Source organism: Taeniopygia guttata, chromosome 3, assembly GCF_048771995.1.
Source record: "Taeniopygia guttata chromosome 3, bTaeGut7.mat, whole genome shotgun sequence".
Lineage (NCBI taxonomy): Eukaryota > Metazoa > Chordata > Aves > Passeriformes > Estrildidae > Taeniopygia > Taeniopygia guttata.
The window spans coordinates 1,512,299-1,534,354 of record NC_133027.1 but is presented as its reverse complement, the minus strand read 5'-3'; the positions used below and the strand labels follow the sequence as shown (position 1 = coordinate 1,534,354).

The 22,056-nt window shown below is 51.1% G+C and overlaps 1 protein-coding gene across 8 annotated transcripts in view; it reads right to left on the bottom strand.

The window, feature by feature from the left end:
- PTK2B (protein tyrosine kinase 2 beta) overlaps positions 1 to 22,056 on the bottom strand; it is a 96,336-nt gene that overhangs the window by 29,317 nt on the left and 44,963 nt on the right. For all 8 annotated transcript variants that reach the window (XM_072926231.1, XM_072926228.1, XM_072926227.1 and 5 more), the window contains 13 exons: positions 21,851 to 21,925; positions 21,661 to 21,762; positions 21,296 to 21,413; positions 19,106 to 19,145; positions 18,975 to 19,021; positions 18,121 to 18,174; positions 16,735 to 16,832; positions 16,562 to 16,646; positions 8,777 to 8,877; positions 8,570 to 8,685; positions 7,017 to 7,117; positions 5,711 to 5,800; positions 3,696 to 3,900 (listed from right to left, as the gene is read on the bottom strand). In XM_072926231.1, the coding sequence (XP_072782332.1) occupies positions 3,696 to 3,900; positions 5,711 to 5,800; positions 7,017 to 7,117; positions 8,570 to 8,685; positions 8,777 to 8,877; positions 16,562 to 16,646; positions 16,735 to 16,832; positions 18,121 to 18,174; positions 18,975 to 19,021; positions 19,106 to 19,145; positions 21,296 to 21,413; positions 21,661 to 21,762; positions 21,851 to 21,925 (1,232 nt within the window). The remainder of the gene's footprint in view (positions 1 to 3,695; positions 3,901 to 5,710; positions 5,801 to 7,016; positions 7,118 to 8,569; positions 8,686 to 8,776; positions 8,878 to 16,561; positions 16,647 to 16,734; positions 16,833 to 18,120; positions 18,175 to 18,974; positions 19,022 to 19,105; positions 19,146 to 21,295; positions 21,414 to 21,660; positions 21,763 to 21,850; positions 21,926 to 22,056) is intronic.

Here is a 22,056-nt window from a genome sequence, read left to right as displayed (position 1 = left end):
CCTGAGGCTGCAGAATTGGGAATTTGGGCTTGGAGACCCTTTGGAATTGGAGCATTTCATTTCCCAGCAACGTCTCTAAACCCAAACTTTTCCATAAAAGCTCCCGATCCCAAACCTTTCCCAGACTTTTCCCCCACATTTCCACCGTCCCATCGCTCCGGGGATCCTCCGGAATTCCCGTCCCACCTGAGGCTGCAGAATTGGGAATTTGGGCTTGGAGACCCTTTGGAATTGGAGCGTGTCGCTCTCCAGCAAAGCCTCTAAACCCAAACTTTTCCATAAAAACTCCTGATCCCAAACTTTTCCCAGATTTTCCCCCACATTCCCACCGCTCCATCCCACTCCAGAATTCCCAGCCTTGGAGACCCTTTGGAATTGGAGCATTTCACTTCCCGGGAAAGTCTCTAAACCCAAACTTTTCCATAAAAACTCCCCTTTTCCAACCTTTTCCCGCCTTCTTTCCCCACATTCCCACCAATCCCTCTCTCCATGGACCCTCTGGAATTCCCGTCCCACCTGAGGCTGCAGAATTTGGAATTTGGGCTTGGAGACCCTTTGGAATTGTCGCTCTTTAGGAAAATCTCTAAACCCAAACTTTTCCATAAAAACTTTCCATCCCACTCCAGAATTCCCAGCCTTGGAGACCCTTTGGAATTGGAGCATTTTACTTCCTGGGAAATGCTCTAAACCCAAACTTTTCCATAAAAATTCCCAATCCCAGACTTTTCCCCCACATTCCCACCGTCCCATCGCTCTGGGGATCCTCCAGAATTCCCGTCCCACCTGAGGCTGCAGAATTTGGAATTTGGGCTTGGAGACCCTTTGGAATTGGAGCGTTTCACTTCCCAGCAAAGCCTCTAAACCCAAACTTTTCCATAAAAACTCCCGATCCCAAACTTTTCCCAGACTTTTCCCCCACATTCCCAGTGTCCCATCGCTCCGAGGACCCTCTGGAATTCCCGTCCCACCTGAGGCTGCACAATTTGGAATTTGGGCTTGGAGACCCTTTGGAATTGGAGCATTTTGCTTCCCAGGAGAGGCTCAGAGCCCAAACTTTTCCATAAAAACTCTCAATCCCAAACTTTTCCCAGATTTTCCCCCACATTCCCAACTCTCCATCCCACTCCAGAATTCCCAGCCTTGGAGACCCTTTGGAATTGGAGCGTGTCGCTCTCCAGCAACGCCTCTAAACCCAAAGTGTTCCATAAAAACTCCCCTTTTCCAAACTTTTCCTGCCTTCTTCCTCCACATTCCCACCAATCCCATCTCCCGACAGATCTCCAGAATTCCCATCCCACCTGAGGCTGCAGAATTTGGAATTTGGGCTTGGAGACCCTTTGGAATTGGAGTGTGTCGCTCTTTAGGAAAATCTCTAAACCCAAATTTTCCATAAAAACTCCTAATCCCAAACTTTTCCCACCTTCTTCCCCCACATTCCCACCGTCCCATCCCTCCATGGATCCTCGGGAATTCCCGTCCCACCTGAGGCTGCAGAATTTGGAATTTGGGCTTGAAGACCCTTTGGAATTGGAATGTTTTTCTTCCCAGGAAAGTCTCTAAACCCAAACTTTTCCATAAAAACTCCCGATCCCAAACTTTTCCCAGATTTTTCCACCACATTCCCAACTCTCTATCCCACTCCAGAATTTCCAGCCTTGGAGACCCTTTGGATTTGGAGCGTTTTGCTTCCTGGGAAATGCTCTAAACCCAAAGTTTTCCATAAAAACTCCCGATCCCAAACTTTTCCATAAGAATTCCCAATCCCAGACTTCTCCCCCACATTCCAACCGTCCCACCGCTCCAGGAACTCTCTGGAATTCCCGTCCCACCTGAGGCTGCAGAATTTGGAATTTGGGCTTATAGAATTGGAACATTTCGCTCTCCAGCAAAACCTCTAAACCCAAATTTTCCATAAGAATTCCCAATCCCAGACTTCTCCCCCACATTCCCACCGTCCCATCCCTCCGGGGACCCTCCGGAATTCCCATCCCACCTGAGGCTGCAGAATTTGGAATTTGGGCTTGGAGACCCTTTGGAATTGGAGCGTTTCGCTCTCCAGCAAAGCCTCTAAACCCAAACTTTTCCATAAGAATTCCCGATCCCAGACTTTTCCATAAAAACTCCTGATCCCAAACTTTTCCCAGACTTTTCCCCACATTCCCACCATCCCATCGCTCCGGGGACCCTCCGGAATTCCCGTCCCACCTGAGGCTGCAGAATTTGGAATTTGGGCTTAGAGAATTGGAACATTTCGCTCTCCAGCAAAGCCTCTAAACCCAAACTTTTCCATAAGAATTCCCAATCCCAGACTTTCCCCCCACATTCCCACTGTCCCATCGCTCCGGGGACCCTCTGGAATTCCCAGCCCACCTGAGGCTGCAGAATTTGGAATTTGGGCTTGGAGACCCTTTGGAATTGGAGCGTTTCGCTCTTTAGGAAAATCCCTAAACCCAAATTTTCCATAAAAACTCCTGATCCCAAACTTTTCCATAAAAATTCCCAATCCCAGACTTTTCCCCCACCTCCCCACCGTCCCACCGCTCCAGGAACTCTCCGGAATTCCCGTCCCACCTGAGGCTGCAGAATTTGGAATTTGGGCTTAGAGAAGCCTTGGAGACCCTTTGGAATTGGAGCGTTTCACTCTCCAGCAACGTCTCTAAACCCAAACTTTTCCATAAAAATTCCCAATCCCAAATTTTCCATAAAAACTCTCAATCCCAGACTTTTCCCAGATTTTTCCACCACATTCCCACCTCTCCATCCCACTCCGGAATTCCCAGCCTTGGAGACCCTTTGGAATTGGAGCATTTTGCTTCCTGGGAAAGTCTCTAAACCCAAACTTTTCCATAAAAGCTCCCGATCCCAAACTTTTCCATAAGAATTCCCAATCCCAGACTTTCCCCCCACCTCCCCACCGTCCCATCGCTCCGGGGACCCTCCGGAATTCCCGGCCCACCTGAGGCTGCAGAATTTGGAATTTGGGCTTGGAGACCCTTTGGAATTGGAGCGTTTCGCTCTCCAGCAAAGCCTCTAAACCCAAACTTTTCCATAAAAACTCTCAATCCCAAACTTTTCCATAAAAACTCTCAATCCCAAACTTTTCCCAGATTTTTCCACCACATTCCCAACTCTCCATCCCACTCCAGAATTCCCAGCCTTGGAGACCCTTTGGAATTGGAGCGTTTCACTTCCCAGGAAAGCCTCTAAACCCAAAGTTTTCCATAAAAATTCCCAATCCCAAGCTTTTCCCAGATTTTTCCCCCACATTCCCACCAATCCCTCTCTCCGGGGACCCTCCGGAATTCCCGTCCCACCTGAGGCTGCAGAATTTGGAATTTGGGCTTGGAGACCCTTCGGAATTGGAACATTTCGCTCTCCAGCAAAGCCTCTAAACCCAAACTTTTCCATAAGAATTCCCAATCCCAAACTTTTCCCAGACTTTTCCCAGACTTTCCCACTGCCCCATCGCTCCGGGGACCCTCGGGAATTCCCGTCCCACCTGAGGCTGCAGAATTTGGAATTTGGGCTTGGAGAAGCCTTGGAGACCCTTTGGAATTGGAGCGTGTTGCTCTTTAGGAAAATCTCTAAACCCAAACTTTTCCATAAAAGCTCCTGATCCCAAACTTTTCCCAGATTTTTCCACCCCATTCCCACCAATCCCTCTCTCCATGGACCCTCTGGAATTCCGGTCCCACCTGAGGCTGCAGACCAGCTCCTGGAATTTGGGTCTCTGGGCGGGGTCGTAGTCCCAGCAGCGCGCCAGCAGCGCGTAGAGGACGGGCGGGCAGCGCTCCGGCTTGGGCAGCCGGTCCCCCTTCTCCAGCACCCCGATCACGTCCCGGTTCTCCAGCCAGAAGAACGGCTGCTTCCCGCAGCTCAGGATCTCCCACACACACACACCTGCGGGAGAAACCCGGAAAAACTCCGGAATTCCCGGGAATCCCACAATTCCCAAGGAATTCTTACAATTTTTTGGGTTTTTATGGTTTTTTTTTGGTTTTTGGGGTTTTTTTTGGGTTTTTTTTTTGGTGGGACACGTAAAATTCCTAATTCCAGAGGGGTTGGAGATGGGTTTTTTTTTTTGGAGAGGGGAGAGTTGAGCTCATCCCGAAATTTCCCTAAAATCCTTGGATGAGGAGGAGGAAGCGGCGGTGGGTGGATGGAATCCTTTCCGTGGGATGGCTTCTCCCAGGGGAAAAAAATCGGGATAATCTGGAGTTGGGAAGTGGCAGAGCGGGATTTGTCCTTTGGGCCACGGGAAAAGGATCAGTCCGGGATTCTGCTCCATCCCACGGGAAGCGGATCGATCCCGGGATCCCGTCCCACACCACGGGAAGCGGATCGATCCCAGGATCCCATCCCATGATGACAAATCCCAGGATCCCGTTCCAAATCCCGGGATCCCGTCCCACACCACTGGAAGCGGATCAATCCCAGGATCCCACCCCATGACAACAAATCCCAGGATCCCGTTATCAATCCCAGGATCCCACCCCATGATGACAAATCCCAGATCCCATTCCGAATCCCGGGATCCAGTCCCACACCGGATCAATCCCAGGATCCCACTCCATAATGATGAATTCCAGGATCCCATTTCGAATCCCAGGATCCCACCCCACACCACGGGAAGCGGATCGATCCCAGGATCCCAAATCCCATGATGACGAATCCCGGGATCCCATTCCAATTCCCGGGATCCTGTCCCACACCGGATCAATCCCAGGATCCCACCCCATGGTGATGAATTCCAGGATCCCGTTCCGAATCCCGGGATCCCATCCCACATCATGGGAAGCGGATCAATCCCGGGATCCCACCCCATGACAAGGAATCCCAGATCCCATCCCGAATCCCAGATCCCATTCCCAATCCCGAATCCCGGATCCCATCCCGAATCCCAATCCCGAATCCCAGATGCCATTTCAAATCCCAGATCCCATCCCGAATCCCAGATCCCATCCCAAATCCCATCCCACAACGGATCAATCCCAGAATCCCACCCCATGACAAGGAATTCCAGATCCCATTCCGAATCTCAGGATCCCATCCCGAATCCCAGATCCCATTCCGAATCCCAGATTCCGTCCCAAATCCCGAATCCCAGATCCCATTCCGAATCCCAGATCCCATCCCGAATCCTGATCCCGAATCCCAGATCCCATCCCGAATCCCAGATCCCATCCCGAATCCCAGATCCCATCCCGAATCCCAGATCCCATTCCGAACCCCAGATCCCATTCCGAACCCCAGATCCCATTCCGAACCCCAGATCCCATCCCGAATCCCAGATCCCATCCCGAATCCCAGATCCCATTCCGAACCCCAGATCCCATTCCGAACCCCAGATCCCATCCCGAATCCCAGATCCCATCCCGAATCCCGGATCCCATCCCAAATTCCGGATCCCATTCCAAATCCCAGATCCCATCCCGAATCCCGGATCCCAGATCCCATTCCCGAATCCCAGATCCCATCCCGAATCCCAGGATCCCATCCCGAATCCCAGATCCCATCCCGAATCCCAGATCCCATTCCAAATCCCGGGATCCCATTCCAAATCCCAGATCCCATTCCAAATCCCAGATCCCATCCCGAATCCCGATCCCGAATCCCAGATCCCATCCCAAATCCCCGATCCCATCCCGAATCCCGAATCCCAGATCCCGAATCCCGAATCCCGGATCCCGATCCCGATCCTGGCACGCACCGAACATCCAGACGTCGCTGGCGGCGGTGAAGCGCCGGAAGTTGATGGATTCCGGTGACATCCACTTGATGGGGAGGCGGCTGATGGAGGCTGCAGCGAGCCGGGGGGGATCGGGATCGGGATCGGGATCGGGATCGGGATCGGGATCCGGGATTCGGGATCGGGATCGGGATCGGGATCGGGATCGGGATCGGGATCGGGATCGGGATCGGGATGGGGATGGGGATGGGGATGGGGATCGGGATTGGGATGGGGATGGGGATGGGGATCGGGATCGGGATCGGGATCGGGATCGGGATGGGGATGGGGATGGGGATCGGGATGGGGATCGGGATCGGGGATCGGGATCGGGATCGGGATCGGGATCGGGATGGGGATCGGGATGGGGATGGGGATCGGGATTGGGATGGGGATGGGGATGGGGATCGGGATCGGGATCGGGATCGGGATCGGGGGGGATGGGGATGGGGATCGGGATGGGGATGGGGATGGGGATGGGGATGGGGATCGGGATGGGGATCGGGATCGGGATCGGGATGGGGATCGGGATCGGGGATCGGGATCGGGATCGGGATCGGGATCGGGATGGGGATCGGGATGGGGATGGGGATCGGGATGGGGATGGGGATAGGGATGGGGATCGGGATGGGGATGGGGATCGGGATGGGGATGGGGATGGGGATGGGGATCGGGATGGGGATGGGGATGGGGATCGGGATGGGGATGGGGATCGGGATGGGGATGGGGATCAGGATGGGGATCGGGATGGGGATGGGGATGGGGATGGGGATAGGGATGGGGATGGGGATGGGGATGGGGATCGGGATGGGGATCGGGATCAGGATCGGGATGGGGATCGGGATTGGGATGGGGATGGGGATCGGGATGGGGATGGGGATAGGGATCGGGATGGGGATGGGGATCGGGATCGGGATGGGGATGGGGATGGGGATCGGGATGCGGATCGGGATGGGGATCGGGATGGGGATGGGGATGGGAATGGGGATGGGGATCGGGATGGGGATGGGGATGGGAATGGGGATGGGGATGGGGATCGGGATGGGGATGGAGATGGGGATGGGGATCGGGATTGGGATCGGGATGGGGATGGGGATGGGGATGGGGATGGGGATCGGGATGGGGATGGGGATGGGGATCGGGATGGGGATGGGGATGGGGATCGGGATGGGGATGGGGATGGGGATGGGGATCGGGATGGGGATGGGGATCGGGATGGGGATGGGGATGGGGATGGGGATGGGGATGGGGATCAGGATGGATCCCGGATCTCCCGGCGGGATCGCACCTTTGTAGTACTCCTCGTCCTCGATGTAGCGGGAGAGGCCGAAGTCGCCCAGTTTGACGCACTCTGGGGACGCCACCAGAACGTTCCGGGCCGCGATGTCCCTGCGGGACGGGAGCCGGGTCGGGATAACGGGTTGGGATAACGCGGCAAGGGGAGGTGGGAGTTGGGATTTGGGAGTTGGGATAATGGGAGTTGGGATTTGGGAGTTGGGATAATGGGAGTTGGGATTTGGGAGTTGGGATAATGGGAGTTGGGATTTGGGAGTTGGGATAATGGGAGTTGGGATTTGGGATATGGGATAATGGGAGTTGGGGTATGGGATTTGGGGTATGGGAGTTGGGACTTGGGATAACGGGACAATGGAGTTGGGATTTGGGGTAACGGGGTGATGGGAGTTGGGAGTTGGGATTTGGGATAATGGGGCAATGGGAGTCGGGATTTGGGATAACACGGCGATGGGAGTTGGGATAACAGGGTGATGGGAGTTGGGATTTGGGATAATGGGAGTTGGGATAACGGGGCGATGGGAGGTGGGAGTTGGGGTGTGGGATATGGGATATGGGAGCTGGGATTTGGGGTATGGGATTTGGGGTAATGGGAGTTGGGATTTGGGAGCTGGGAGTTCGGATAACGGGGAAATGGGAGTTGGGATTTGGGATAATGGGAGTTGGGATATTGGATTTTGGATTTGGGGTGATGGGAGTTGGGAGTTGGGAGTTGGGATAACGGGGCAATGGGAGTTGGGATTTGGGGTGTGGGAGTTGGGATAATGGGAGTTGGAATTTGAGATATGGGATTTGGGAGATGGGATTTGGGATAATGGGAGTTGGGATTTGGGGTGTGGGATTTGGGATAATGGGAGTTGGGATTTGGGGTGTGGGATATGGGAGTTGGGAGTTGGGAGTTGGGATAATGAGATAATGGGATAATGGGATGGGAAAACGGGACGGGATATGGGCATAGGATGGGATGGGATAATGGGATGGGATAATGGGATAATGGGATAATGGGATAATGGGATAATGGGATAATGGGATAATGGGATTTGGGATATGCAATTTGGGATTTGGGATATGGGATATGGGATAATGGAATGTGATAATGGGATGGGATAATGGGATTTGGGATGGGACAATGGGATGGGATTTGGGATATGGGATTTGGGATAATGGGATGGGATAATGGGACAGGATGGGACAATGGGTTTGGATTTGGGATATGGGATTTAGGATTTGGGATTTGGGATTTGGGATGTGATAATGGGATGGGATAATGGGATGGGATAATGGGATGGGACAATGGGACAGGATGGGACAACGGGATGGGGTGGGCCGGAGAAGAAGAACCCTCACCCATCCAACACAACTTCCCAAAACCCCACCCCTCACCCCACCCCCATCTCCCACCTTCCCCCACCCATCCCAGAACGCCGCAGGGCTCCGGGCCCATCCCGAATCCCGAATCCCGAATCCCAAATCCCGAATCCCGAATCCCGAATCCCAAATCCCGAATCCCAAATCCCAAATCCCAAATCCCAAATCCCAAATCCCGACCTGTGGACGCAGCTGAGGGCCTCCAGGTAGGCCATGGCCTTGGCCACCTGCAGCGCGTAGAGCACCAGCGTGGGCACGGCCAGGACGCGCCGGTTCTGCTCCAGGTACCGGCCCAGCTGCAACCCCGAATTCCCGCCGGATCAGCGCCCGGGAATCCCGGGAATTCCGGGAATTCCGGGAACGAGCCAGGGACGGGGACGGCCGCACCTCTCCGTAGGGATAGAGCTCCATGACGATCCAGGTGGGCTCGTCCTCGGCGATGCCGATGAGTTTGACGATGTGGGGGTGGTCCAACTTCTTCATCAGCACTGCGGGAACGGCAGAATTCCCAAATTCCCACCAAATTCCCACCAAATTCCCACCAAATTCCCACCAAATTCCCACCAAATTCCCGGGAATCCTCGTCCCCGCCTCGGAATTTCCCCAAGGGGTTGGAGCTCCTGGTTGGGTTTGGGTCCATCCCAGTGGGTTCCCCACCCTCCTCCAGGAATCCCTGCCCACCATCCGAGGGGTTTTTGGGATCCCGTCCCAGGTTTCTGGGCATGGATCGAGTCCCTCGTCCTCCATCCCGAATTCCAAAGGCGCCTCGTTCCCAAAAGCCACCGGGAGGTGACAGGAGAAGGTTGTGACATTCCCAACCCCGTGGGAGTTCTGAGCAGGGTCTCATCCCAAAAAACCACCAAAAGATCCTCAAGATCCCAAAAAAACCCATCAGAACCCTCAGGATCCCAAAAAAACCCCAGCAGGACCTTTGGGAGCCAAAAAAACCATTGCAGGACCCTCAAGATCCCAAAAAACCATTGCAGGACCTTCAAGATCCCAAAAAACCATTGCAGGACCTTCAAGATCCCAAAAAAACCCAAAAAGACCCTCAAGATCCCAAAAAAACCATCAGAACCCTCAGGATCCCAAAAAAAACCCAGCAGGACCTTTGGGAGCCAAAAAAACCCATGGCAGGACCTTCAAGATCCCAAAAAAACCATTGCAGGACCTTCAAGATCCCAAAAAAAAACCCAAAAAGACCCTAGAGATCCCAAAAAACCCATCAGAACCCTCAGGATCCCAAAACAACCCCAGCAGGACCTTCAAGATCCCAAAAAAACCATTGCAGGACCTTCAAGATCCCCCAAAAACCCAAAAAGACCCTGGAGATCCCAAAAAAAAACATCAGAACCCTCAGGATCCCAAAAAAAACCCAGCAGGACCTTTGGGAGCCAAAAAAACCCATGGCAGGACCTTCAAGATCCCAAAAAACCCCAAAAAGACCCTAGAGACCCCAAAAAAACCATCAGAACCCTCAGGATCCCAAAAAAAACCCCAGCAGGACCTTCAAGATCCCAAAAAACCCAAAAAGGACCCTCAGGATCCCAAAAAAACCCAAAATTACCCTAGAGATCCCAAAAAAACCATCAGAACCCTCAGGATCCCTCAAAAAAAACCCAGCAGGACCTTTGGGATCCAAAAAAACCATGGCAGGACCTTCAAGATCCCAAAAAATCCCAAAAAGACCCTAGAGATCCCCAAAAAACATCAGAACCCTCAGGATCCCAAAAAAAACCCCCCAGCAGGACCTTCAAGATCCCAAAAAAACCATTGCAGGACCTTCAAGATCCCAAAAAAAACCAAAAAGACCCTAGAGATCCCAAAAAACCTCATCAGGACCCTCAAGATCCCAAAAAAACCCAGAAAGACCCTCAGGATCCCCAAAAAACCCCCAAAAGACCCTCAGGATCCCAAAAAACCCCAGAAGGACCCTCAGGAGCCCAAAAAAACCATGGCAGGACCTTCAAGATCCTAAAAATCCCCCAAAAGACCTTCAGAATCTCAAAAAAAAAGACCCGAAAAGAACCTTCAGAATCCCAAAAAAAAACCCAGAAGGACCCTCAGGATCCAAAAAACCCCCAAAAGAACCTTCAGAATCCCAAAAACCCCCAAAAGAACCTTCTGAATGCCAAAAAAACCCGTAAAAGACCTTCAGAATCCCCAAAAAAACCCCAAAAGACGCTCAGAATCCCAAAAAAACCCAGAAGGACCCTCAGGATCCCAAAAAAAACCCCAAAGACCCTCAGGATCCAAAAAAAAAAACCCAGAAGGAGCCTCAGAATCCCTAAAAAATCCCAAAAGAACCCTCAGGATCCCAAAAAAACCCCCAGAAGGACCCTCAGAATCCCAAAAAAACCCCAGAAGGACCCTCAAGATGCCAAAAAACCCCATGGCAGGACCTTCAAGATCCCAAAAAAATCCCAAAAAGACCCTAGAGATCCCAAAAAATCTAAGCAGGACCCTCAAGATCCAATAAAACCCAGAAGGAAGCTCAGGATCCCAAAAAAACCCCAAAAGACCTCCAAGATCCCAAAAAACCTCATGAGGACCCTCAGAATCCCAAAAAACCCAAAAGGACCTTCAAGATCCTCAAATAAAACCCCCAAAAGGACCTTTGGGATCCCAAAAAACCTCAGCAGGATCTTTGGGATCTCAAAAAACCCCATCAGGACCATCAAGATCCCAACAAACTCCAAAATGACCTTCAGAATCCCAAAAAAAAACATGGCAGGAACTTCAAGATCCAAAAAACCCAAGAAGGACCTTCAAGATCCCAAAAAACTCCAGAATGACCCTCAGAATCCCAAAAAAAAAAACAGAAGGACCTTCAGAATCCCTAAAAAACCCCCAAAGACTCTCAGAATCCCAAAAAAAACCCCAAAAGAACCTTCAGAATCCCAAAAAACCCCAGGAGGACCCTCAGGATCCCAAAAAACTCCAGAAGGACCCTCAGGATCCCAAAAAAAACCCAGAAGGACCTTCAGAATCCCAAAAAAAACCCCAGAAGGACCCTCAGAATCCCAAAAAAAACCCCAAAAGACCCTCAGGATCCAAAAAAACTCCAGAATGACCCTCAGGATCCCAAAAAAAACCCCAGAAGGACCCTCAGGATCCCAAAAAACCCCAAAAGAACCTTCAGAATGCAAAAAAAAAACCCCATAAAAGACCTTCAGAATCCCAAAAAACTCCAGAAGGACCTTTCAGATCCCAAAAAAACCCCAAAAGAACCTTCAGAATCCCAAAAAAACCCAGAAGGACCCTCAGGATCCCAAAAAAACCCAAAAGGACCTTCAAGATCCCCAAAACCCCCAAAAGCACCTTCAGAATGCCAAAAAAAACCCCGTAAAAACCTTCAGAATCCAAAAAAACCCCAGAAGGACCCTCAGAATCCCAAAAAAACCCCAAAAGACCCTCAGGATTCCCAAAAAAACCCAGAAGGACCTTTCAGATCCCAAAAAACCCCAAAATGACCTTCAGAATCCCAAAAAAAACCAGATGGACCCTCAGGATCCCCAAAAAAACCCCAAAAGAACCTTCAGGATCCAGAAAAACTCCCAAAAGACCCTCAGGATCCCAAAAAAAACCCCAGAAGGATACTCAGGATGCCAAAAAAAACCATGGCAGGACCTTCAAGATCCCAAAAACTCCAGAAGGACCTTTCAGGATCCCAAAAAAAACCCGTAAAAGACCTTCAGAATCAAAAAAAAACCCCAGAAGGACCCTCAGGATCCTAAAAAACTCCAGAAGGACCTTTCAGATCCTAAAAAAACCCCAAAATGACCTTCAGAATTCCAAAAAAAAACCCAGAAGGACCTTCAGAATCCCAAAAAACCCCAAAAGAACCTTCAGAATCCCAAAAAACTCCAGAAGGACCCTCAGGATCCCCAAAAAACCCCAGAAGGACCCTCAAGATCCCAAAAAAACCCCAGAAGGACCCTCAGGATGCCAAAAAAAACCATGGCAGGACCCTCAGGATCCCAAAAACTCCAGAAGGACCTTCAAGATCCCAAAAAAACCCAAAAGAACCTTCAGAATCCCAAAAAACCCCCAAAAGACCCTCAGAATCCCAAAAAAAGCCCAGAAGGACCCTCAGGATCCCAAAAAACCCCCAGAATGACCCTCAGAATCCCAAAAAAAGCCCAGAAGGACCCTCAGGATCCCAAAAAACCCCCAGAAGGACCCTCAGGATCCCAAAAGAAACCCCAAAAGACCTTCAAGATCCCAAAAAAACCCAAAAGAACCTTCAGAATGCCAAAAAAAAACCCGTAAAAGACCTTCAGGATCCCAAAAAAACCCAGAAGGACCTTCAGAATCCCAAAAAAACCCCAGAAGGACCCTCAGGATCCCAAAAAAACCCAGAAGGACCTTTCAGATCCCCAAAAAAACCCCCATGGCAGGACCTTCACGATCCCAAAAACCCAGAAGGACCCTCAGGATCAAAAAAAACCCCCGGGAGGACCCTCAGGATCCCAAAAAAACCCCAAAAGGACCTGCAAGATCCCAAAAAAAAACCCAGAAGGACCCTCAGGATCCAAAAAAACCCCCAGAATGACCCTCAGGATCACAAAAAACTCCAGAAGGACCTTTCAGATCCCAAAAAAAAAAAAAAACCCAAAAGACCCTCAAGATCCTGAAAAACCCCAAAAGTACCTTCAGAATCCCTAAAAAAAACCCCAGAAGGACCCTCAGGATGCCAAAAAAAAAAAAAAAAAGACCCCAAAAGGACCTTCAAGATCCCAAAAAAACTCCAGAAGGACCCTCAGGATCCCAAAAAAAACCCAAAAGAACCTTCAGGATGCCAAAAAAAACCATGGCAGGACCTTCAAGATCCTAAAAATCCCCAAAAGGACCTTCAGAGTCCCAAAAAAAGACCTCAAAAGGACCTTCAAGATCCCAAAGAACCCCAGAAGGACCCTCAGGATCCCAAAAAAAACCCAGAAGGACCCTCAGGATCCCAAAAAACCCTAAAAGACCCTCAGGATCCCAAAAAAAACCCCAAAAGGGCCTTCAGAATCCCAAAAACCCCCAAAAGAACCTTCTGAATGCCAAAAAAAACCCCGTAAAAGACCTTCAGAATCCCAAAAAACCCCAGAAGGACCTTCAGGATCCCAAAAAAAACCCCAAAAGACCCTCAGAATCCCAAAAAAAACCCAGAAGGACCCTCAGGATCCCAAAAAAAAACCCCAAAAGAACCTTCAGAATCCCAAAAAAACCCCCAAAAAAACCTTCAGAATCCCAAAAAAACCCAGAATGACCCTCAGGATCCCAAAAAAACCCCCAAAAGAACCTTCAGGATCCCAAAAAAACATCCCAGAAGTACCTTTCAGATCCCAAAAAAACCCCAAAAAGACCCTCGAGATCCCAAAAAAACCTCATCAGGACCCTCAAGATCCAATAAAACCCAGAAGGAAGCTCAGGATACCCAAAAAACCCCAAAAAGACCCTCAGGATCCCAAAAAAACCCCGTAAAAGACCTTCAGAATCCCAAAAAAAAAACCCCAAAAGGACCTTCAAGATCCCCAAAACCCCCAAAAGAACCTTCAGAATCCCAAAAAACCCCAGAATGACCCTCAGGATCCCAAAGAAACCCAAAAGAACCTTCAGAATCCCAAAAAAAAAACCCCAAAAGACCCTCAGAATCCCAAAAAACTCCAGAAGGACCTTTCAGATCCCAAAAAACCCCAGAATGACCCTCAGGATCCTAAAAAACCCCAGAAGGACCCTCAGGATCCCAAAAAAACCCCCATAAAAGACCCTCAGGATCCCAAAAAAACCCAGAATGACCCTCAGAATCCCAAAAAAAACCCCAAAAGACCCTCAGAATCCCAAAAAAACCCCAAAATGACCTTCAGAATCCCAAAAAAACCCCCAGAAGGACCCTCAGGATGCCAAAAATAAAAAAGACCCCAAAAGGACCTTCAAGATCCCAAAAAACTCCATAAGGACCTTCAGAATTCCTAAAAAAACCCAAAAGAACCTTCAGAATCCTAAAAAAAAAACCCCAAAAGACCCTCAGAATCCCAAAAAAACCCCAGAAGGACCCTCAGGATCCCAAAAAAAAAATCCCAGAAGGACCCTCAGGATCCCAAAAAAACCCCAAAAGACCCTCAGAATCCCAAAAAACTTCAGAAGGACCTTCAGAATCCCGAAAAAACTCCAGAAGGACCCTCAGGATCCCAAAAAACCCCAGAAGGACCCTCAGGATCCCAAAAAAACCCAAAAGACCCTCAGGATCCCCAAAAAACCCCAGAAGGACCTTCAAGATCCCAAAAGAAACCCCAAAAGACCCTCAAGATCCTGAAAAACCCCAAAAGAACCTTCAGAATCCCAAAAAAAAACCCGTAAAAGACCTTCAGAATCCCAAAAAAACCCCAGAAGGACCCTCAGGATCCCAAAAAACTCCAGAAGGACCCTCAAGATCCCAAAAAAACCCAGAAGAACCCTCAGGATCCCAAAGAACCCTAGAAGGACCCTCAGGATGCCAAAAAAACATGGCGGGACCTTCAAGATCCTAAAAATCCCCAAAAGGACCTTCAGAGTCCCAAAAAAAGACCTCAAAAGGACCCTCAGGATCCCAAAAAACCCCAAAAGACCCTCAGAATCCCCAAAAAACCCAGAATGACCCTCAGGATCCCCAAAAAAACTCCAGAGGGACCTTTCAGATCCCAAAAAAAACCACCCAGAATGACCTTCAGAATCCCCCAAAAAAACCCAGAAGGACCTTCAGGATCCCAAAAAACCCAAAAGAACCTTCAGAATCCCCAAAAACCCCAGAAGGACCTTCAGGATCCCAAAAAACCCCAAAAGAACCTTCAGAATCCCCAAAAAAACCCCAAAAGACCCTCAGAATCCCAAAAAAAGCCCAGAAGGACCTTCAAGATCCCAAAAAAACCCAGAAGGACCCTCAGGATCCCCAAAAAAACCCAAAAGACCCTCAGAATCCCAAAAAAACCCCAAAAGGACCTTCAGAATCCCAAAAACCCCCAAAAGAACCTTCTGAATGCCAAAAAAACCCCGTAAAAGACCTTCAGAATCCCAAAAAACCCCCGTGAAAGACCTTCAGAATCCCAAAAAAACCCAGAAGGTCCTTTCAGATCCCAAAAAACCCCCCAAAGAACCTTCAGAATCCCAAAAAAACCCAGAAGGACCTTCAGAATCCCAAAAAAACCCCAAAATGACCTTCAGAATCCCCAAAAAACCCAGAAGGACCCTCAGAATCCTAAAAAAAACCCAGAAGGACCCTCAGGATCCCAAAAGAAACCCCAAAAGACCTTCAGAATCCCCAAAAAAACCCCAGAAGGACCCTCAGGATGCCAAAAAACCCCAGAAGGACCCTCAGGATCCCAAAAAACCCCATAAAAGACCCTCAGGATCCCAAAAAACCCCAGAAGGACCCTCAGAATCCCAAAAAACCCCAAAAGACCCTCAGGATCCCAAAAAAACCCAAAAGGACCCTCAGGATCCCAAAAAAACCAAGAAGGACCTTTCAGATCCCAAAAAAACCCAGAAGAACCTTCAGAATCCCCAAAACCCCCAGGAGGACCCTCAGGATCCCAAAAAAACCCCAAAAGAACCTTCAGAATCCCAAAAAAAAACCCAGAAGGACCTTCAGAATCCTAAAAAAAACCCCAAAAGACCCTCAGGATCCCAAAAAAACCCCAGAAGGACCCTCAGGATCCCAAAAAACCCCAAAAGAACCTTCAGAATCCCCAAAAAAACCCAGAAGAACCTTCAGAATCCCAAAAAACCCCAGAAGAACCTTCAGAATCCCAAAAAAACCCCAGAAGGACCCTCAGGATCCCAAAAAAACCCCAAAAGAACCTTCAGAATCCCAAAAAAAACCAGAAGAACCTTCAGAATCCCAAAAAATCCCAGAATGACCCTCAGGATGCCAAAAAAACCATGGCGGGACCTTCAAGATCCTAAAAATCCCCAAAAGGACCTTCAGAGTCCCAAAAAAACCCGAAAGAACCTTCAGAATGACAAAAAAAACCCCATAAAAGACCTTCAGAATCCCCAAAAAAACCCCAAAAGACCCTCAGGATCCCCAAAAAAACCCAGAATGACCCTCAGGATGCCAAAAAAACCCCAAAAGAACCTTCAGAATCCCAAAAAAGTCCCAGAAGGACCCTCAGGATCCCAAAACTCCCAGGAGGAGCTCTGGTCTACCGGCTTCGCTGAGGAACTTCTCCCGGTTCTCGGGGCTGCAGTCCTCCTTGCAGGTCTTCACCGCCACGTCCAGCCGCTCCCCGCTCTGCTCCGAGACGGAGAAGCGGGAATGGGACATTCCGGCGCGGGGAACGCCGGGATTTGGGGTGAGGAGAACACGGGGAGGGTCTCACGGGCGTGGTGTAGATCCCCTGGTAGACCTCTCCGAAGAATCCTTCCCCCAGGATCCGGCCCAGCGCCACGGCGTCGCGGCAGATCCCGAAGTTCTGCGCTGGATGGAGGTGGGAACGGGGAGGAGAAGCCGTGATTCCGGATGGTTCCATGGGAAGATCCACCCGGAATTCAGCGGGGGAGGTCCATGGCTAAGGACACGCTCGTCCCACCAGGATCTGTGAGGATCCATCTGTGATCTCCACTGGATCCTGATCTCCACTGGATCCTGATATCCAGCCATGGATCCTGATCTCCATCCATGGATCCTGCTCTCCATCCATGGATCCATGGATCCTGATCTCCCCATCATCCCAAAGGTCCATGGATCCTGATCTTCATCCATGGATCCTGATCTCCATCCATGAGGATCCATGGATCCTACATCTCCATCCACGGATCCTATTCTCCATCCATGGATCCTGATCGCCATCCATGGATCCTGATCTCCACCCATGGATCCTGATCTCCATCCATGGATCCTGCTCTCCATCCATGGATCCATGGATCCTGATCTTGATCCATGATCCTGCTCTCCATCCATGGATCCACAGGTCCTGATCTCCCCATCATCTCAAAGATCCATGGATTCTGATCTCCATCCATGGATCCATGAGAATCCTGTTCTCCATCCACGGATCCATGGATCCTGATCTCCATCCATGGATCCTGTTCTCCACCCATGGATCCTGTTCTCCACCCATGGATCCTGATCTCTCCATCCATGGATCCTGCATCTCCATCCATGGATCCTGATCTCCATCCATGGATCCTGCATCTCCATCCATGGATCCTGATCTCCATCCATGGATCCCTGGATCCTGTTCTCCCCATCATCCCAAAGTTCCATGGATCCTATTCTCCATCCATGGATCCTGATCTCCATGGATCCATGGATCCTCATGGATGGAGATCAGGATCCATGGATCCTACATCTCCATCCACGGATCCTGTTCTCCATCCATGGATCCTGCTCTCCATCCATGGATCCATGGATCCTGATCTCCCCATCATCCCAAAGGTCCATGGATCCTGCTCTCCATCCATGGGTCCTGTTCTCCATCCATGGGTCCTGCATCTCCATCCATGGATCCTGATCTCCACCCATGGATCCATGAGGATCCTGCTCTCCATCCATGGATCCATGGATCCTGCATCTCCATCCATGGATTCTGCATCTCCATCCATGGATCCTGCTCTCCATCCATGGATCCATGGATCCTGCCCTCTCCATCATCCCAAGTTTCCATGGATCCCCCCCATGCCCCATCCCAGCTCCCCTGGGACCTTCCCGGAGGTTTGCTGAGGGAATTTGGGATGGGCAGGAGAATCCCAAGGGCAGCACCCACCTCCGGATCTCGGCCTCGAGGAATCGTCCAGGATTTCCGCGTAAATGTCCGAATCTGCGGAAAAACGGGATGCGGGAATGGGGTCAGGGATCTCCGGGGGTGTGGGAGGTCTTCAGCACCTCCAGAGGGTCTGGTGCTCCTCAAGGATCCTTGGATGGATCCCAACCCTCTGGGAAGGAGCCGGGAGTGTCCAGAATTCCCGAATCCCGCATGGAATGGGCCCCGAATCCCACATGGAATGGGCCCCGAATCCCGCATGGAATGGGCCCCGAATCCCTCATGGAATGGGCCCCGAATCCCGCATGGAATGGGCCCCGAATCCCGCATGGAATGGGCCCCGAATCCCACATGGAATGGGCCCCAAATCCCGCATGGAATGGGCCCCAAATCCCGCACGGAATGGGGCCCAAATCCCGCATGGAATGGGCCCCAAATCCCATGGAATGGGCCCCAAATCCCGCATGGAATGGGCCCCGAATCCCACATGGAATGGGCCCCAAATCCCGCATGGAATGGGCCCCGAATCCCGCATGGAATGGGCCCCGAATCCCGGATGGAATGGGCCCCAAATCCCACATGGAATGGGCCCCAAATCCCGCATGGAATGGGCCCCGAATCCCGCATGGAATGGGCCCCGAATCCCGGATGGAATGGGCCCAAATCCCGCATGGAATGGGCCCCGAATCCCGGATGGAATGGGCCCCAAATCCCGGACGGAATGGGCCCCGAATCCCTCATGGAATGGGCCCCGAATCCCTCATGGAATGGGCCCCGAATCCCGCATGGAATGGGCCCCGAATCCCGGATGGAATGGGCCCCCGGGGTGGTGGGAAGAAGGAGAAGGTGGATCTCACCCCCGCTGAGGCTGTGGGACAGCGTGGAGAGCCTCTCCCCGAGATTCCTGAGGGTGGGAAGAGGGTCAGGACAGGGATCCCGGCCCGGCTGTGGGATCGGGAATCCCGGGAAAAGGGTCGGGATCACTCACAGGGCCGGGATCTGCGGGAGGCTGAGCCTCTTCTCGCGATCTGCGGGGAGGGAAGGGGTGAGGTCCCATCCTAATCCTAATCCTAATCCCAATCCTAATCCCAATCCTAATCCAAGTCCTAATCCCAATCCCAATCCTAATCCTAATCCTAATCCTAATCCTAATCCTAATCCTAATCCTAATCCTAATCCTAATCCTAATACCAATCCCAATCCCAATCCTAATCGAATCTGAATCCAAATCCCAATCGTATTCCATTTCTAATCCTAATCCTAATCCTAATCCTAATCCTAATCCTAATCCTAATCCTAATCCTAATCCTAATCCTAATCCTAATCCTAATCCTAATCGAATCTGAATCCCAAACCCTATTCCATTCCTAATCCTAATCCTAATCCTAATCCTAATCCTAATCCTAATCCTAATCCTAATCCTAATCCTAATCCTAATCCCAATCCTAATCCCAATCCCAATCCTAATCCCAATCCCAATCCGAATCCCAATCCCAATCATAATCCCAATCCCAAACTAAACCCTAATCCTAATCCCAATCATAATCCCAATCCTAATCCTAATCCCAATCACAAATCCAACCCCAATCCTAATCCTAAACTCCATCCTAATCCTAATCCCAATCCCAAACTAAACCCTAATCCTAATCCCAATCCCAATTCTAAAGCAAATCACAATCCCAATCTCAACCATAATCCTAATCCTAATCCAATCTGAATCCAAATCCCAATCCCAATTGCATTTCTAATCCCAATCCTAATCCTAATCCTAATCCTAATCCCAATCCCAATCCCAATAATAATCCCAATTCTAATCCAAATTATAATCTCAAATCCAATTTTAATAGGAATTCTAATCCCAATCATTGTCCTAATCCTAATCCCAATCCCAATTCTACTCCTAATCCTAATCCCAATCCCAATACTAATCCAAATTCTAATCCTAATCCCAATAATAATATTTATCACAATCCTAATAATAATCCTAATCTCAATCCTAATCCCAATCCCATCTACATCCTATCCTTATCCCATCCCAATCCCATTCCCATCCCATCAATCCCATCCCATGATTCCACCCCATCCCATTATCCCATGGATCCCATCCCATGGATCCCTTTGATCCCATAGATCCCATCTCATCCCATTGATCACATCTCATCCCATCTTGTCCCAGTCCCATCTCATGATCTCATCCCATTGTCGCATCCCATTGTCCCATGGATCCCATCCCATGAATCCCATCCCATTGATCCCATCCCATGGATCCCATCCCATGGATCCCATCCCATCCCATGGATCTCATCCCATGATCCCATCCCATTGATCCCATCCCATGGATCCCATCCCATCCCATGAATCCCATCCCATGAATCCCATCCCACGGATCCCATCCCACGGATCCCATCCCATTGATCCCATCCCATGGATCCCATCCCATGGATCCCATCCCATCCCATGAATCCCATCCCATCCCATCCCATGGATCCCATCCCATCCCATCCCATCCCATCCCATCCCATCCCATCCCATCCCATCCCATCCCATCCCATCCCATCCCATCCCATCCCATCCCATCCCATCCCATGGATCCCATCCCAAGGATCCCATCCCATTGATCCCATCTCATGGATCCCATCTCAAGGATCCCATCTCATCCCATCCCCTAGATCCCATCCCATGGATCTCATCCCATCCCATGGATCCCATCCTATCCCATCCCATTGATCCCATCCCATGGATCCCATCCCATCCCATCCCATCCCATCCCATCCCATCCCACCCCATCCCATCCCATTGATCCCATCCCATTGATCCCATCCCATTGATCCCATCCCATTGATCCCATCCCATGGATCCCATCCCATCCCACTGATCCCTTCCCATCCCATCCCATCCCATCCCATCCCATCCCATCCCATCCCATCCCATCCCATCCCATCCCATCCCATCCCATCCCATCCCATCCCATCCCATCCCATCCCATGGATCCCATGCCATGGATCCCATCCCACGGATCCCATCCCATGATCCCATCCCAAGGATCCCATCCCATCCCATGGATCCCATCCCATTGATCCCATCCCATCCCATTCCAACCTATCCCATCCCATGGATCCCATCCCATTATCCCACGGATCCCACCCCCCACTCCCCTCCCATCCCACGGAATTCCCACCTTTCCTGGGGAGGACGAGGAGCGATGTCTCCGCGCCGCGCTGGAGGCGGCAGTAGCCGTCGATGAGGTCGGCCATGTTCTCCGCCTCGGCCAGCGACGACGTCCTGATGGCCAACGCCTTGGGAATGCCGGGATGGCGGGATGGGATTGGCGATCCCACTTTTCCACAACCTCCCTTCCCAGAATTCCGAGACACCCGGACAACACCGAAGCGTTCCGGGGAAGAGGCGGCAACAGGGACGTTCCCCATTTTTTAGGGATTTTTTTGGGATGGAGCTTCCTGCCCGACCCGCAGGGATCCCACTCGGCATTCCCGGGATGCTGTGGTGAATTCCCGGGAATTCTCGAAATTCCCAACTCCTCACCTGGGGGTTCCCGTTGAGCTCCAGCTGCAGCAGAGCCTGACCGTCCTCCGCTCCGGAGCAGCGGATGGATTTGATATCCCGGAATTCCGCCAGGCAGGTGGGCTGGGAAGGGGGAATTCACCGGGAATTTGGTCGGCGTTGAGTTTAAGGGAAGCAGGAGCGCTCCGGATCCCCATCCCGGAATTCCCACCTTGGCGTCCTTGGTGGTCACCTGGCGGATGCCCTTGGGGCCGATGACCAGGTCCACGGTGATGTTCCATCCTTGCTGGGGGCGGCAGGAGCGGGAAGGGATTTGGGATTTGGAGCATCCCGAGGGGCCGCTCCCATCCCAATCCCATCTCCGTGAAATCCCAAACCCCTCCTCATCCCAGATCCACCTCACTCCGCCTCATTCCG